Below are 18,278 nucleotides of genomic sequence, written 5' to 3' on the forward strand. Positions count from 1 at the left end.
ACTTTGTAGAAATCCATTTCAAAGGTAGATAGGAGTGCAATAATGAAACTTTCTTCACTTTAAATTTTAAAATGCCTATTTCTATTTTAAAATTTATATATTCTATTAAGTTTGCATTTGCCTTTTACTTAGACAGTCCTAAGTGGACAGTACAGGGTCTTCTACTTTTTGATTTTTTTATCCCTCTTCTTCTATGATTCTTAAAAAAGAAAGAAAGAAAGCCAGAAATCTAACAATTCTATGAAAGTACGTTAACTTAGAATTTCAGGACAATGTCACATCCAACAATATGACAACTAATGTCAGCTAAATAATGGGAGGAAATCCTGATGTTAAAGGACCCCTAGTAAAACAGTGTTGCTCATACTGACCAGAGGAAACAATATTGACATTTAAATTCATGTGTGTGTGTGTGGGGGGGGCTCTAATAGAGAGGGGTGCTGTTAGAATACCATACAACATCTATATACTGTTTTATGACTTAAAGTCTTTCTTAAGCTTTTCCTTCATATGATGTTTTATGGCTCTCTGATAGCTTAGGCTCCAAGTCCACAGCTCTTTGCTGAATACTACCAGCTACTGAGGTAGAGAATGTGGACCACTGGATCCCACAGACCATGAGTAGAGTGTCAGGGCTGGAATTCAACTTTGTCTACCTCCAGGGGTCCCCTGAGACCCTCTATTTTTTATAGAGGGAGATGTGTATCATATTATATACTATATACAAAAATCAGAGTACGATGGACTTCCATTTGAACTAATCTGGGTAGAGTGAAGGAATTTAAGGTCAAGTTTTAGTATCCGTTCCCATAGGCTTCCACGAGCACCGGGTGGTGAGGTAGCCTCCTAATGAAGCAGCAAACAAGGCCCAGAGGACTCCCCAGCACACACACACCTCCCTCACGTCACCTGGTGACTCTGCTCATGACTCTAACACCCTGAGAGCCCAGAGCTGCATGCCAAGGGGCAGTACTCTGGAGTGCCAGAGACTGTTTCCTTATATAGACTTGGTTTCCTAAAATCATCAGTTCAAACTATTTTTTTAAGTGATCTTATCTCCAGTTTGCCTGAGTTTTCAATAGTGGAGACCCTGGACTTGATGGGCTCAAGTTCAACAAGTGGCTCTGGGGTGAGGCCAGAAACAGTGGACCCCGATGGCAATCTCCAGAAAAGGCTACCTGCCTCCGTCCCCTCCTAGCTGGGAGTTTCATGATTTCTCCGCCCTGCCCTAAAGGGCTGGGGAGCCCAGACCCCCACAAGGCTGTGAATACCTGCTCATATTTCTCCAGCTCCGTGTGGTAGATTTGTCTGATCTGTGAGAGTTTGGCTCTGTAATCGGAATGTTCCACTGAGTTGTCGGAACCTGCTCCTCCAGAAGCAGCCGCCGCTGCAGCCGCCGCTGCGGAGCCTCCGCCCTTCTCGGGCCCCGCCACCCCCTCGGCCAGCAGCATGTTGTCCAGTCGCATCAGCTGGGGGTCTGTTGGTTCCTCTTCCTGGGCTCCCCGGATACTCAAAACTGCAGGAAGATACAAAAGAGTGGGGAGGTGTTGACAATAACCCAACGAAGTAAAATTTAAAAACAACAGAAAACTCCCAATATATGATTTGGCTGAAGAAGTCTCAAATTACTTAACAGAACGTCATCTGAGCAATGAGCATCCAAAGGGCTGAAAAAAGAGAGGGATGGGAGGACTAGAAAATGCAAGGAGAGATTCGATTTGTTCCTGAAATTAATTATACTCCTCTCAAATGAGGTGCCTAGAATAGTCAAACTGATGGAGACAGGAAGTAGCCCTGTGGGTACCACAAGCTGGGAGAAGTGGGGAATAAGGAACTAGTGATTAACCGGTACCAAGTTACATTTTGGGAAGATGAAAAAGTTCTTGAAATGGATGGTGGTAATGGCTGCACAGCAATGTGAATGTACTTAATGCCACTGAACTGTACACTCAAAAACAGTTATAATGCTAAGTTTTTTTATGTATATTTTACCACAATGAAAGAAATTTCAAATCCACAAAAAAAATTATAACAGAATATAATTTTCACTTTCATCCCCAAACTGCTAAATTTTAATTCAAGGAATAGCATTTCCTTTCTCATTTCTAATTTTAGATTTCTGTGAGTTTGTTATTACAAAGTTTTTGCACTCATTGACTTTATAATATTGGTTCAGCCTAAATTTTCATTTCCAAAATGACCTAAGTCAGGCAAATTCAGTTAATTTGAGTGAAGTGTGAAGACCTCTCCCCTGGACTAGGGATTTCTATTTTCCAAAATTGAGATCAATTTATTCCGGGTGGTAAGAACTCCGTTCTGGTACAAACAAGGGTGAAATCCTTTAAACAAGCTGCCTCAGGGATTCAGAGAAGCTGGTGTTCTGATAGGATGAAGGAGGCTCAGCTCCATGAAAGGCTCCTTTTTATTAATCCCCCACGACCATTTGTGGGGGATGAAGGGGTGATTTGGACTGAAAGAGATCAAGTGATTTAGTAAATCAGTGGAGGAGCCAGGCAGTCTCTTTTTACTACCTTCATACAACCTGCCATAAAGTAAATCACTCATCTAAACCCAGTTTAATCGTCAGCAGCCAAGTCTTTGTTGAGAGTGAACACGAAAAGAGTATCCAATTAAAAAAACAAAACAAAACTGAGGGTAGAGTAGGGAAGGAGGGATGTAACTAAAGGTAGAGAAGAAGCATACTCTACTTGTTCGAATCCTGGGCATGGAGATGGAAGAGTCCGGGGGCCGGGGGGTATATGAGCAACAGCACAGCACAGAGTCCAGAACTGTTTCTGGCTAGGATGCATCTGGTGAGCCCCACGGGGACAGTGACAGGTGCAGCTGTCTCTCGATCTCAGCAAGGCAGCCGCACGGGGTTGTGACAGGAAAGGCGGACCTGAGCTCAATCCGAGGGGACGTGGAGACGTTCGGGGTGTTCCATCACCTATAATACCAGCATAACTGCTGGCTGTGCCCACATGCTCCTGGCTTCTAACAGGTCTGACAAGAAGCAACCTTGAAAGTTGTTTCAAAGGAAAGCCCGAGTCCTATGCTAAAGGAAAATGGCAGCATTGCTTTTGTGAAACATGAGACAGTCAAGTGGACAGTCAAGCACATGGACCAGGGGTAGCAATTTAAAGGCACAGGGTAGACACACGTACCCTTTGAGGAAGTGAGAAAAGACAGGAGGAGGGAACAGGAGGACGTGGGGAAGGTAGTTAGCTGGGGAGGAAAGAAGGATACAGGAAGAGCCCACACTTCAGGACCCAGGCTCTCCTCTTGCAACTGCATTTTTAATGTTCTGCTGCACTAAAATAAAATTGCTATACTGGTGACAGCACAGGTTAGAGGATTGTGGAGTTTAATTTTGTGGACATTTTTCCAATGAAATTCTTCTTTTGTAGACTCAGAAGACTTACATAGGAAATTGTCCCCCTGATCTCACAATAAGAAAGATTGAATCATGTTATTCAGTTCCTTGAACTTATTTACTCAAATCTCCAAAGTCCTCAGAAGTACATATCACCACTAACAAAGATTTCCTTAAGAAAGGAAATGAATGCTGCAACCCCTAAAGGTGGGGGGTGGCAGGGAGAAGAATGTGATCCCCCAAGCAGATGGTGTTAGAGCCCTGGAATCTCTCCTTCCTCACCTGTACAGCCCAGTGAATGCTTTCAGGTGAGGACATTGGTGTGTGGGGTTTATGGATGTTTCCCCAGTGAATTTCATTGAATGAATTTCAACTGCTTTATCAACAAAATACCTATGGGTCATTTAAGAGTGAAAAAAGAATCACCTCTGAGCCATTTGGTAATTGTGGCACTTTTACTTAATCATTAAAAAATTGGTGCTGGGGCAAAATTTGACACTAATTCACTCTCTGGAATCCCATGACCAATACGCTCCAGAAGAGGCCACAAACCTCGGCCGATGGGAAACCTCCTCAAGATGCTGAGGCTGGTGACATCTGAGCCGGGCCGTGACACCGCCAAGTGGCTCTTCCTCATCACTCCAAAACAATTCTTCCTGACAGATCCAGCACTGACAGGTCTCAACAGTGGTAGCAAAGTAAAAGAGAATAATGTCAACTGGTGAGGATATACTTTCCTGGGGCTGCCTACACACTGCCTTATCTGAGGTGATGGTAAGGAGGGTTAGACCTGTGCCTAAGAACAACTCACTCACCGCATTAACTTATTCCTCTAGCAAAATTCCATTTGTTCTGAAAAGAATGAGACAGAAAAGGAGTCAGGCAGACACAGAACAAAGTGCTGGTACTGATTCCTCCAGGTATGAGGTAGGTGACCAGGCGGCCATGTTACTACTAGGACTTCCCATGTGCCCAATATTTACCTCAAAGAATATTTTCCCTTTCCAGCCCTTCTCAGTTGCACCCACATCCATGCCTCACTTTTTCTTTTAAACAATCAATGGGAAGCACGAACTGTCCATACAGAATCTGCACATCTACCTACTTAATATTTTTCTTGATCTTAAAATCAAACTGCTTTTAAATGAAATAAAGGAAATGCTAAAGCTGCCAAGGACACTGAAAGGATACACTGTAACCCCCTACCCACCAAAGAAGTCCCAGCACAGTCACAGAGGGTAAAGCCCTAAGCTATACGACTGGATACATTTAGTAAGGGGAAAAAAAAAACACATACACACAAGTGTTATCCTTTCACTTAGCTTTTGTGTCATTTGATGAATCCTGGAAACAAATACTCTTTAAAAAGAAATTTGGATTCACTAAGATTTAATATAATAGGTTTGCAAATGTGGCCAAGAAGGAATAGGTGTGATAGAAATGAAATGCACCTTGCTTGCATTTATCCTTAGAGTTCAGGACACATAAATTGGCCCCAAATCAGAGATTTGAAGAAAATAAAAGAACAGAAAAAATAGGAAAAACAAACCCAACAGTCCTCTCCAAATTATACCCCTTAAATTATACTCAAATCATTAAGAAAACAGAAATTTCAGAGTATGTATCAGAACCACCACCACAAAAACTATTCACACACACAAACACACACACACACACACAATATAAACAAAAGAAAACCCTCCTCTTCCACTATCTAACACAGAAGATTCTGGTTCTGAGGGTCTTGGGCTATGTGTGTGTGCTGGGACGAGGCCCAGGTGGACCAGTAAACAACACGGCATGGACAGATTTCTGCCCAAAAGGAGCAGGCTCTGAATGTACCACTATAAAGATGGGTGTTGGGATTCACTGATACAGAAAGCTGTTCAGCTAGTGAGTTAAAAAAAAATCCCACCAACATTAAATAAATAAATGAAAAGGCCGATACGTCTAAGCCAAAGTGATGCTACCTATTTACTGCTTGAAGCCAGCACTCTGCCAAATAGGAGACAAAATGATTATTTAAAAGCTCCTTTTTTTTTTTTTTATCTCTGTGGCACCACGCAAGTCTCAAATGAACCTTTCACCAAGACACTAGAGATGTTAACACTCATCCTCCAAGATCCAATTTCAACCAGCGGAGCTGTTACCTAATCCAGCAACCATCACATGTGATCAGGTTCCTGCTCCCCTGATGGGTGCCCCGAAGACTCCCTCCCCTCCTCCCCGCTTTGCTCCCCAGCCCAACAGCTTTTACTCAGGTTTAAAGGGAAAAGCCCCCTGTTTATGTCAGTACATACAGGATTTTAATAGTGAGATTTGTACACTTCCATTACCAAAAATAAAATCAGCTGCAGTGGATTTGCTCTGCAAAGAGGGTCACTCAACAAGATATTTAACCCTTTTGCTAATCATTCTTAAAGAAGGAGTTTCCTTCTCACAAATCTAACCCCTCATGTAAGAGACCAGTCAAGACAGGTAAGTGATGTATACAGAAAGTGTCACATGCCCTTTAAAAAGCATCCTGCTATCACCATCTACCTTGATGCCATCACTGGCCCTGGGGTTAATTCTCTGGTGAAACCTCCCAAGATAAGAAGGCTGTCACAGCACAGTTGGAGCTGCTCTCACAACTGGTCTCCTGCTGTTCTTTCTTTGTTTCTTCACACATGGAGAAAAACAAACCAAACCCAAAGGCAGCTTCAGGATCCTTGGCAGGAAGGCAGCGAGCGGGTTGTTTTGTCCTTGGCTGAGCCCTGACACCGATCCAGAGCAGCTCCAGACAAAGCCCACTAGAGGGCACTCTTTCTTCACCAAGGACTGGTTGTGCTAGGAGGGCGGCTGTTGTCAGTCCCCAGGTTTTTTTAGTGCTGGGGGAAATGCCCCTGCTTAGATTCATGCTTCCAGGGGTAGAGCAGGCAGCAGAGGAAGACAGCATATCTACTGAGAGGGTCATCTTCAAATCTGGACAGCAGTTCAGGGACCCAAAGCTGGGCTGACAGAGAGAGATGATGGACAGTCAACAGACAGGTGGTTTTTTGGGCTTCCCAAGTGGCGCTAGTGGCAAAGAACCCTCCTGCCAGTGCAGGAGACACAAGAGACATAGGTTTGTTCCCTGGGTCAGGAAGATCCTCTGGAGGAGGGCATGGCAACCCACTCCAGTATTCTTGCCTGGAGAATCCTGTGGACAGAGCCTGGAGAGCTTCAGTCCAAAGGGTCGCAAAGAGTTGGACATGACTGAAGCGACTTGGCACGCAAGCAGACAGGTGGTTTGGGAAAGGGCATGAGCTGTTCCCAGGATGGGAGCCCTCATGCTTTCTGGCCAATTTCTTTGCTTGATTTGAAGGCACAAGACTGAACCTCCATGCAGGTTTTTCAGAGTCTATGAACTGGTCTTCAATACATATATGACCAAAAAAGCTGGGATAGTGAAGCTCTCCCAGACTCACCTCCCAACCCTGCTCTGCTATCTTCCAGGGGGTCAGAACTTTGGACAGAAGTATGGGACAAAAAATACGCTGTCCTTGCATTTTTTAGAAATAGAGCAAGGTGCCTGCCTCCTGAAAATATCACAGCTAGACCTTTTATTTGTTCAGAAAGTACTTGTGCACAATGAATTGCATCACCTTATAGAACATGACGGAGAAGGCAATGGCACCCCACTCCAGTACTCTTGCCTGGAAAATCCCATGGACGGAGGAGCCTGGTAGGCTACAGTCCATGGGGTCACTAAGAGTCGGACACGACTGAGTGACTTCACTTTCACTTTTCCCTTCCATGCACTGGAGAAGGAAATGGCAACCCACTCCAGTATTCTTGCCTGGAGAATCCTAGGGATGACGGAGCCTGGTGAGCTGCCGTCTATGGGGTCGCACAGAGTCGGACATGACTGAAGCGACTTAGCAGCAGCATAGAACATGAAGTAACATTACAAACTTAGATAGCAGATACAGAGAAGGCAATGCACCCCACTCCAGTACTCTTGCCTGGAAAATCCCATGGACAGAGGAGCCTGGTAGGCTGCAGTCCATGGCGTCGCTAAGAGTCGGACACTACTGAGTGACTTCACTTTCACGCATTGGAGACGGAAATGGCAACCCACTCCAGTGTTCTTGCCTGGAGAATCCCAGGGACGGCGGAGCCTGGTGGGCCGCCATCTATGGGGTCGCACGGAGTCGGACACAACTGAAGTGACTTAGCAGCAGCAGCAGCAGATAGCAGATAACTGAAGATTACAAAGGCAGAGTAATTTCCCCAAAACCAAAGCAAATGGGACAAGCCACAACTAGAATCTAGGTCTTTAACTCTTACATACTTGATCCTCTACTATAACATTAGGATTCTGTCACCAATGGTAATCAAGTGGATGTGCTTTCAATTCTGCATATGTGTGCATGTATACACACACACGCACACACACAATGTCTTTTGATGCTCAGGTTGTGGCTGACATGCAAGGCAGAAAACAACCAGACATGAGGTAGAGAAGGAAGGAAGTTCTTCCTACTGACCTCTTAATTTCTTTAAAATTTCCTCCAAACCTGGTCTTCTTCAATTACTTCTTTCTGCCAATAGGACAGAGCCACTGAGCCATGTGAATAGAATGCCCTCTTGCCTCTCAGACAGAAAAATCCACTTACCACAATCTCATCCTATTTCAAATCTCCATTCAGTCTTTCTCCAAGAAACCTACCCAGATAATAGCTAGAAATGAGCTCCCTTGCCACTGAGCCACCAAGCAAGTATTAATACTATCTACCCCACAGACACAGCACATCTCAGAACAACCAACGTCACACCTGCCATCTCGCCAGCAAGGCTGTGAGCTTCTGAAAAGCTGTGATGATCTAGCCTCCATCTATGTATCCCCCATATGACCTCACAGAGCCTCTGGCACTGAGTATCTATTTGAGGATCTCTTAATGTATGAGAAAGAGTGCAGGAGGCAGGCTGCAGGGTGGGGCTCTCTAATGATCCCTGTCTCGGCTCACTGTCCGTGGTGAGGCAGTCGGCTCCTTATATATTCGCTCTTTCTCCCTCTGGTCCAGTTACAGTTTGGACCAGAGTTATCTTCTGGAAGAGGCCCTTTCCCTCCATCACCTCTTCCACCCCATTTCAAAAATTTGTCAAATCAGCCTGAAAATGTTAAACATGCAAATCTACACTGCCATTAAGCTAGAGCCTTAGAACCCACAGGCTGGCATGTCCCCAGCAAGCCAACATTATCCACGACGAAGGCTCTGGGTGTTGGGGAAGGCCTCGCATGTGACTGGTACCTGGGGGAGAATTCCTAGGAGGGCTGACAGTGGCCCCCAGGGAAGGGGCTCCGCACACTGTGTTACCCAAATAAGCCCTCTGAGGAACGCTCACTTCACTTAAACACATCACTAACCGAGCACCTCTAAGGAGCCAGGTATGAGATGGATGCTGAGATTTCTAAGCCCAGGGTTTAGACTCCTCCAGTCCCTTCAGTGTGAGCACATCGAGTGGTCAGAGTAGGTGGAAAGCAAGTAGAAATCCCAGTGGACACATACCTCTAATCCTTCCTCTAGTTTCTTTCATTTCCCACAAGCACAACTGCACTCACAAGTCATAAATTCCAAGCTTCTGCTGAAAAATAACTATGACATATTTTGATTCTTCTGAACCCAAAGGTGGGACCAAACTCTGATGTCAGTGGTTTGAAGCTTAAAGGTACTGTGTCCTGATATTTTCCAGTACCAACCTTCTCGTTTGTTTGATGAACAAGTTGTTTTGTACATTTTGAAAAGTGTCTGTCTATCCAACAAATGGAAATGATTGACAATTTGATTTCTTGAATTTTACAAGCCAGCCTGAGAGATGGTTGCCAGTCAGAGTGTCTGGTGAGCATGGGAGAACCAGTGACCACCTTAGTGGAGACCGTCCAGGGCAGGCAGAGATCTCAGAAGCTGCAGTTGGCCTGCAGCAGCTTTATCAGATAAGAAGTCCAAGTTCCTGGAGTCTTCAAGTGTGAAAGCCATCCTTAGACTGCCAGCTGTCTGTGTGCCAGCTCTTGAGACGCTCAGGGACACCAAGGTTGGGATCTGTGGGTCTAGGGTTTCTTATGGCATCACCAGGTATTCAGACATAAAGAAAAGATGTCTTCTAGCCCTTTCAACCTTCCTTGGTTTGTTAGGCAGGTAAACCAAGCAACAGGACTCGAGGGCTTTAGTCAGTCAACAGCAAGACTTTGAGATTCCTCAAGCACTGTATCCTGCAAATATTCACTGAGCATCTCTTATAGTGCCAAGCATTGTGCTGAACTTCAAAATAAATTGTGGTCCAGGAAGGACCTTAAGGATACATTCATGTCTTCATATTTACCAACCACTACTATGTTCAGGGCTTTATGAAAAGTTTTAGGGCAGGAGGTAAACATAAAAATATATGACACTCTTGAGATGGTTTTAGAGTTTTTGTTGTTGTTGTTTATATTTGGGGGTTTTCTTTAGAGAAACATGCCATACTTTTTCTTGTCATCTCTTTTTCTGAGCCAGGTTTCCGTGGCTCTGGTCACACGCATTTTCTACTTCTCAGGAAATACTCGGGCACGGATCCCGATCACACATCCCCTGCTTGGCACATGGAGCCTCCTAGGCCAGCTGGCAGAGAGCAAGCTCATGTGCTGGGCAGCAGACTCCTGCCTTCCTGGATGGGCGCCGGCTGCCTGGGTGAGGGGGCATTGGTCCTTAGTAACTCTAGCTTGGACTGCTGCTGGGGGAAACCCTTGGCTTCAAGGATTGCTGCAGAAGTTGGGAGGAGGGTGTGACATCACAGCAGCCTCGACCTGGACTACTATGCCTGGAGGTGTGAGACAAGAACAGCTCCCCACGAGGACCAGCACAGGGTGCGAGAAGCCAAGACGGCACCTGGTAGCCCGTGATGCAAGAAACGGTTTCCCACTCAGCTGTGTATAAAACGTGGAGAAACTGAGAGCCACTGGGTGGCAGCTTGCTGTGCAATCCCAGAGATGCAAGCTTCTCTCCACAACGGTAGTTTCTCAAGGAAGTGACACCATGGGGAAAGCAAAGGGATTTCTCACCGTTCTCCTGGATTCAGATGATAACATCAATTAGGCACCTAGCACATTGCTGGCAAGTGCTAATTCTTGACAGGTTTCCTCTCCCATCAGAATTCAGTATCCTCCCAAAGGGTAAGGATGGGCCTAAGCCCTCTTCTGTGAGCTCCACGTGGCAGCAAGGAAGGGCACGAGTACAGAGCTGAGTCCACCGCTCCCACTGCATGACCTTGCCTTGCTTAAGCTCAGTTTCTTTATCACCTGACAGTCAGTAATATAATATCAACCACAGCTTGACTCTCATTAAAAGATTAAATACGTTTATTTTTACAAAAGCACATGTCTGTGCTTGGTAACTGGTTAGCTTTCAATAGTTGGTTAAATCTACATCAGTCCCATCAATAAAGGTCCCTTTGGGAAGAATAAGAAGGCAAGATAGATTTCAAGTTAAGAGTTTGCTTTTTATATGTAAGAAATCAGCAAGGCAGAAGGAACCAGGCTAAATCAGTGAGTATACAAACACACACACACCAGGCTAAGTCAGTGAGTACACACACACACACACACACACACCAGGCTAAGTCAGTGAGTACACACACACACACACACACACACACACAGCAGGCTAAGTCAATAGTACACAGACACACACACACAGCAGGCTAAGTCAGTGAGTACACACACACACACACACACACACAGAGCAGGCTAAGTCAGTGAGTACACACACACACACACAGCAGGCTAAGTCAGTGAGTACACACACACACACACACACACACACACACACAGCAGGCTAAGTCAATGAGTACACAGATACACACACACAGCAGGCTAAGTCAGTGAGTACACACACACACACACACACACACACACACACAGCAGGCTAAGTCAATAGTACACAGACACACACACACACCAGGCTAACTCAGTGAATATATAGACAGACACACACACACCAGGCTAAGTCAGTGAGTACACAGACACACACACACCAGGCTAAGTTAATGAGTACACAGATACACACATACCAGGCTAAGTCAATGAGTACACAGACACACACACACCAGGCTAAGTCAATGAATACACACACACACACCCACAGCAGGCTAAGTCAGTGAGTACACAGACACACACACACCAGGCTAAGTCAGTGAGTACACAGACACACACACACCAGGCTAAGTCAATGAATACACACACACACACCCACAGCAGGCTCAGTCAGTGAGTACACACACACACACACACACACACACACACCCTACCTCACTGTGCTGCGCTTCTAGGCAAACTCAGATTGAGACCATCAAGCCCAGGAAATCAATTCTCAGCTCAAAGAATGAATATCAAAATGTCTTCTTTTTTCACCCCTTCCCCCCTCTTTATGTTCCTTTCTTGCTATTCTTCTCCGAAGCACGATAAGAACCCTACTTCCTCTGAAGCTCAGTATGTCCCCTCTTTATGAGAGGCCCCGGCTTCAGTCTTCCTTAGCCAGAAAGCATCCTGACCTGGCAGAGCTCACTGGAAGACGCAGTCCTTCTAGAAGGCTGAAAAGACCCTTCGGGGAACTGCTCAGCTCTGAGGCAATCTCACCTTAGGTCAGACAAGCTAGTCTGGACATCCTCTTTAATGGCTGCTTTCAAGTTTCCATTAAAAAGTAAATACATTATAACCAGAAGGGAAAAGCAACTCTATCCACGATGGAGGTTTGAAGAAGTGTATTTCAGTTTTGACTCTTGGGTGGGATTCAGACCTCATGTCATCCTTTTCTGCTGGGACACAGAGAAACCCCACACTCAAAATATTAAAAGATAATTGGATACTGCTATGTTTGTATGGTGTGTGATCTTAACTTCCTGACATCATTCCACTGTGTCAGGACAGAGAATGCTTTTCCGGCTCCTAGTGACTAGCAGAATTTTCTTGTGTATATTTCCAAGCTCCATTACAGCAGAACTATTTTTTTCCTCCAACCTTCCAAATGATTTCATCAGAACTAAATTTTAAATAAAGAGTATTTTGTTCCCACAAAAATCCTTCCAGTTTTGAAAATCACAGAATAATTCAGTGGCAGGATTCCTAATACACTGTACTGTTGATCTTGAGGGGTCCTTACCAAGGACAGCGATAACTTAGTCTTAACTCACTCCGAGATTATTTCCATTTCCACAAACTACAGAAGACACATGCTATTACTAATAGTACACCTTCATCCTGCAAGAGGAGGCTTATTATCTAACAGGAGTGAAAGGGACACCTCTGCCAGATGACAGCCACGGAGGTGTGCAGACCAAGGACAGACAGAGGGATGACATCACAGTTGGCAAACAGCGAATTCCAACTAGGGTTGGACACGGTGTCTAGAATCAGGAAATGAGTGCAGCAGTTTGACTGGTTCCATCCTTTTGGTCTCTTTAACTTGGTCCTTCCACTTCTCCCTCCATCAGGAACACAATTCCTTGGAATCTCTAAGAGGATGGAAAGAACTCACTGAATCTCAGGACTACCATATGACTTCAACTAACACTGATAATAAGATCATTTCAAGTAAATGTGTGTATTAACTATGCTAATATTTACACTGAGATATGAGGTGTGATGGGGCATGTGTCTCTCTCCTATACGGGACATAGGAGAGGAAACAGCTTAAGAAAGGGCCTGACAGAGAGTTTCAGTGCAAAGTTGAAGGAAAAGGACAATCTTTTGGTTTCTTCCAACCCATCCTTTTCCATGGACACAGAACACTGATTTTTGGTTAAGTCACGGTCATAGGAGGAAAGATACTTTCCAGCTTCCCTTGCAGCTAAATGTGGTCATATTTCCAGTAACAAAATTCTGGTTAGTGATAGATGAATGGAAATAAGATATAAAACTCTATCCCTAAAAGAAGGAATGCCTTTCTTTCCTCTCTCTCCTTTCTTTTTGCTAGTTGGAACATGGATATAAAGGCTGGGGCTCTGGCAGCCACTATGGACCGTGAGTTGACCTGCAGAATATAAGCCACAGCAGGGAGAAAAACCAGATAGAAGTCCTCATATCCTAGAGACCAGCCTGTGGTCACCTTCAGGCTATATGAAAGTAAGAGAGAAATAAACTTGCATTTTGTTTAAGCCAAGTTATCTTGGGATTTCAGGAGGTTTTTGTTTTATTTGTGTTTGGCAGCCTAACCAATCTAAGCTAATATATTTTTTAAAAAAGAAAGAATGAACTCTAGAAGGCAGAGTGAGTTCATGTTGGGTAGAGTGTTACAGAGAAAATTAGAAAGAAGCAGGTTTAATAACCAGAGGCAAGTCACAGAAACACCTGAGTAGCCACTGCAGAGAATGTCTTCCTACAAAAAAACGAAAAGGTTTAGAACAGATAGAAAAAGGCTTGATTATTAGAGGGGTCTCTCTTGGGTGCCACATAGGCTATTAGCAAAAGTGAGAGATCTGGGAAGTCTGGAGTGAGGGAGCATGGCAACAACAGGCCTCCTGGTCAGAGTGTTGGGTGGCCTAGAGGAGTATACCTCAAATCAGGAGAGAGAGGTGGGTGGTGAGGGGTGGCTGCGGGTGGAAAGTAGCCAAGAGCACTCTGCTGCTTCTGTGATGAAGGAAGCAAAGAGACTCTGTCTTGAACAGAAGAAAGCTAAGACAGGCTAAACTGTCATCCTGGAGCTAAAGATAAGAGAAGGAGCAATATGTGAGACCAAGTTCTAATGGATGACTGCAGGCTGTTGGAACTTATCCACCTGTGTACAGCTTGTATTTGTATACTTCCTTACACTATAGTAAAACAATGTTTGTACTCTAATTGGCCTGTTGGATTTGGCAGTTCCAGAGGAGTGGAAGAGGGACACAGGAGAAGAGAAAACCTCAGCATGACCCATTTAAAGAAGAAATCACCTCCACTCACTTTGGTGGTAGCAGAAATTCCCCAGCAGAAGGACACTGGGTCTATTTCTGGGCACCCCAGGTCCATTCACAACACCTGCCAATTCACTTTCCTTTTTCCATGAGCACAAACAACACCTGTGACCCCAGACCATCATCTCACAAAAGCACACAAGGTCAGTCAGGGTCCTTCAGGGAAAACATGTGGATAATCCATCACCACTCATACAAAAACCACCCCAAGCACGTGTCTTGGTGCTAATGAGTCACTAGAGTCATTCTCAGACACCGGGAGCTGCAGAATCTGCCAGCAAAAAGGCTGCAGGAGAGGCAAGAGGTTTTTGCTGCTGTTCAAAAGTTTCTGAGTTTTGGCCTAAGAAAGCATTAAGTCTTCGACTGACAAAAGGCTGGATGGCAGGACAGGATGCTTGCCATGTCTAGAGTCTCATCCTGGGCAAGAGAAGGAGGATGCTGAATAAGACGTGCTGGTTGTGCTGATGGGATGAAGGGAGGGCACTGAGATGATGGCCTCCAGATTGCAAAACACACCTTCAGTCACCACTAGTCTCAGCATAAAAGAGAAGCATCTCAGGGGGACCAAGAAAGGTCTTGGCTTGTGACGTTTCTGCTTCAGGGAAGAATCCACGGAGCCTTCATGTCCAATCTTTCCCATCTCAGTACTCGTGCCTCTCCTTAGGGAATGAGCTGCACGGTGGCTCTGAGCTCCCAGGCTGTCCTCCACGGTGTCCCCTCTTCCCACTAGAGTACATGTGGCTGAAATCTTAAAAACATAAACACCTGTTCATCAAATAGGCTTAACTTTTCTTGTACTTGAGTGCAAGCATTCAAATTCCACCCTGAACAGGGCTTCTCAAACGCCTTCTCAGGTTTCCAGGGGGACATCTTAAAGGCGAAGTAGATCTCAAGTAAATGATTGCAACTTATCGAAAATAATGTGCTACTTAGCGTCTGCGGCAAACATCCTGGCAGGCAGCAAGGGAAAGCAGCACTGGAGCAGATGGGAGCGATTAGGCTCTGATTTTCAGTCGGGCTTTTTCTTGTTGGTATTGCTTCTACTTGCGTTTACATCCTAGTAAAACCAGGACATTTGGGAGAGGGGAGACAAGGGTTCTCTGGACCATTCCTTCTTTCTATGGGCCAGAGATAGAGCCCCCCCACCCCCACCAAGAACTCTCACACAGAAGGTGCCCTCCCCCTGTGGGGAGGTAAGGTGGTCATCACAACTATCATCATCAAAAAGCATTTAGCACCATGAGGCGCTCACTAAATACATCAATGGTTGACAGTGAGACAGATGACGGGGATCTTAATTTTCCTTTAAAGATCTGCCTCCCTGAGGCTGGGCCTTATTTACTGTGATTCTTACTATATTTATCTGAAGAGGTATCTTGTTTGCTCCTCCACTGAGTGAGCTGACGTCTCTCCGACCCACAAAATATCTCTCAACTGTTCCATCAGGCGGATGTTAGCACGGCCCTTTCTCAGGCCCCTTAGTGATGGTACATCACTAGCAAATTGCATCTGTTTTGCTGAGAACACTGCTGCAGAGGGCTTACTGCCCAGTAAGTCCCGGCAGGACAGAGAGGAGATCCCAGCTGTCCCCAGTTTATCGAAGCCCTTACAGGGGGTCATGTTCTTTAGGGTAACAGACACAGAGTAATCTCAGAAGCCAACTTTCCTTTTCTCTTTCCAGGCTACTTGCTTTCCAGCGGCACTCTGACTGTGCCAGACTGGTCATGTCCACTTATGTTTAGTGACAGCCTTACAGCTCCGTCAAAATAAAAATCTCTCAGCCTGCACAAAGTGTTGCTGGCCTGCACAATTTCACCAACACTGCCATCCCAACAAGGACCCAGGATGGTCTCTTGGTCAAGCGGTCACTCAACAAACATATGCTGAGTATCTACTCTCTACTGGATCCTATTTCAGCTGGGGAGACTTGACCAGAAATAAGAGAACTCTGCAGACTGGTGGGAGAAAGAGAAGCATCAGCTGATAATGGAATCAAAGTGATCAAATAGGTGTGTGGATAAATGCACGGGAGATGTGGAAACAGGATATTGTCTTGTGTGAGAACGAAACTTTGCAAAGCAACTTGCCCAAAATAAGTTCATTTGCTTATATTCTCACCTGAACACTATGGGGTATCATTACCCATTTATTCAGATGGGGGAATGGAGCACAGGGGACTCAGAAGGGCACACAACTAGTTATGCAGTGGACTCACATCCAGGGCCTTCCCTCTGCATCACAACCAACTCCAGTCTTAGCCAGGCTTAGGAGGAAAGCGAGGGCCAGTGCCCTGAATAAAGTACAGGGCTGACCCAGGACTCTAGGGCCATAATTAACAGCTGGCAATTTCCACAGGTTGAAGTCCAATGTGAACTTTCATGCTGCCTTTTGCAGAATCTCATTTCTCTGCTCTCCTGAACCAGGCTAAACCAAGAGTAACAACTAACAACACAAATATGGTTTTCTCAACACAAATATGGTTTTCTCAACTTCAATGCCCTACTTACTAGGTCTTAAAGTAAACCCAAAAGTCACAGAATTGTTTATATACCAAAAAATGAGTTTGCAGTTGCACAAACTTTTTTAAGCCAAATTTGTTTTCACTTCTTGTGACAAGAGACGTGGAAGTGAAATTTAAGTTGCTGTGCTGTTGGTCTGTTTGGTAATACATGACCTGGGTTCCTGGTACATGACCTTGGTTTTAAGGTTTGACATCACACCCTCCAGTTCCAGGTTCTCTTCCCAGTTTGCAAAGCAGAACCATGAGGCCACCTATCTCCCTTCATGCTACCAAATGACACTTAGGCTTATAGTAAAATGAGGAGAAAGGTGCTTTGATGTCCTCCAATGAAAGAGTGCTGAGCACTTGCATCACGATGGTTACATGTATTCTATCCATTTTTGAAATTCGACAGATCATCTAAGTCTTGTTTACAATATGGGGTATGAATGTGGCATAAAAACAAAATTAAAATGTAAAAAAAGATGGCTAAACATGTATACATATATATGTACATTTATATATTTTTATATATTCCTTTTGTCTAGAAAAATTTTTTAAGTTATGGAATTATTCTCAGCCTTTCCTCATCTTCAAACATTATATCAAACTGTGGTGGAATCATGGCAACACAGGGAAAACAACTAGCTAATTTAAAAATACAGTATACCAAAGCAAGTTACGTACATGCAGTTTTCTTTCCTCTTCTAGAGAGGAAACCAGGAAGCCAACTTTGGTTCCTGTAACCCTAAGGACGGAGAAGGCAATGGCACCCCACTCCAGTACTCTTGCCTGGGAAACCCCATGGACGGAGGAGCCTGGTGGGCTGCAGCCCATGGGGTCACGAAGAATCGGACACGACTGAGCGACTTCACTTTCACTTTTCACTTTCATGCACTGGAGGAGGAAATGGCAACCCACTCCAGTATTCTTGCCTGGAGAATCCCAGGGACAGGGGAGACTGGTGGGCTGCCGTCTATGGGGTCGCACATGACTGAAGCGACTTAGCAGCAGCAGCAGCAGCAACCCTAAGGAAGGTTCTGTGACCTTAGGGCACCATCATGCAAGGCCAATTATTTGGGTTATTTTGGCATTTCTTATCTATGCCTGTGAAAATTGTTTTTTTAAAAAAGGGGGTGGGTTGCAGTGGCACATGAAAGTGGTCAATATAAGTCTTATATAGTAAAATTACTACTTATTGCTAGCTGCCACCTAATAGTTATGCAGGTGTGGGTGGGTGGATCTACACTGTTACACTTTTAAATTCCCTTTTGTTTTGCTGCCCAAACCCAGCTACTTTGGCTGCTGGTCTTAAAACTCAGGCTGGCAGCAACACATGTAAGATGAGACAGTTGCCCAGCCTTTAAGTGACAGAGATGGAAAGAAACATGAACAGAATAAAAAACAGAGGTCTTCTTAATTGTTCTCTGCCTTACTGCTATTTGCGCAGCTCTCTGG

General features: G+C 44.9%; 1 protein-coding gene across 9 annotated transcripts in view; it reads right to left on the reverse strand.

Annotated features, from left to right (window-relative positions):
- The window catches only part of PBX1 (PBX homeobox 1), a 329,982-nt gene that overhangs the window by 96,026 nt on the left and 215,678 nt on the right, over window positions 1–18,278 (reverse strand). For 7 of the 9 annotated variants that reach the window (XM_081494032.1, XM_081494035.1, XM_081494029.1 and 4 more), the window contains one exon: window positions 1,272–1,516. In XM_081494032.1, the coding sequence (XP_081350158.1) occupies window positions 1,272–1,516 (245 nt within the window). Of the gene's footprint in view, window positions 1–1,271; window positions 1,517–3,925; window positions 4,054–18,278 lie in introns of all 9 variants that reach the window. The other 2 variants (XM_081494031.1, XM_081494033.1) reach the window with 1 other exon arrangement.

The sequence above is a fragment of the Giraffa tippelskirchi genome, chromosome 5 (genome assembly GCF_054371585.1).
Source record: "Giraffa tippelskirchi isolate mGirTip1 chromosome 5, T2T-mGirTip1v1.2.pri, whole genome shotgun sequence".
Lineage (NCBI taxonomy): Eukaryota > Metazoa > Chordata > Mammalia > Artiodactyla > Giraffidae > Giraffa > Giraffa tippelskirchi.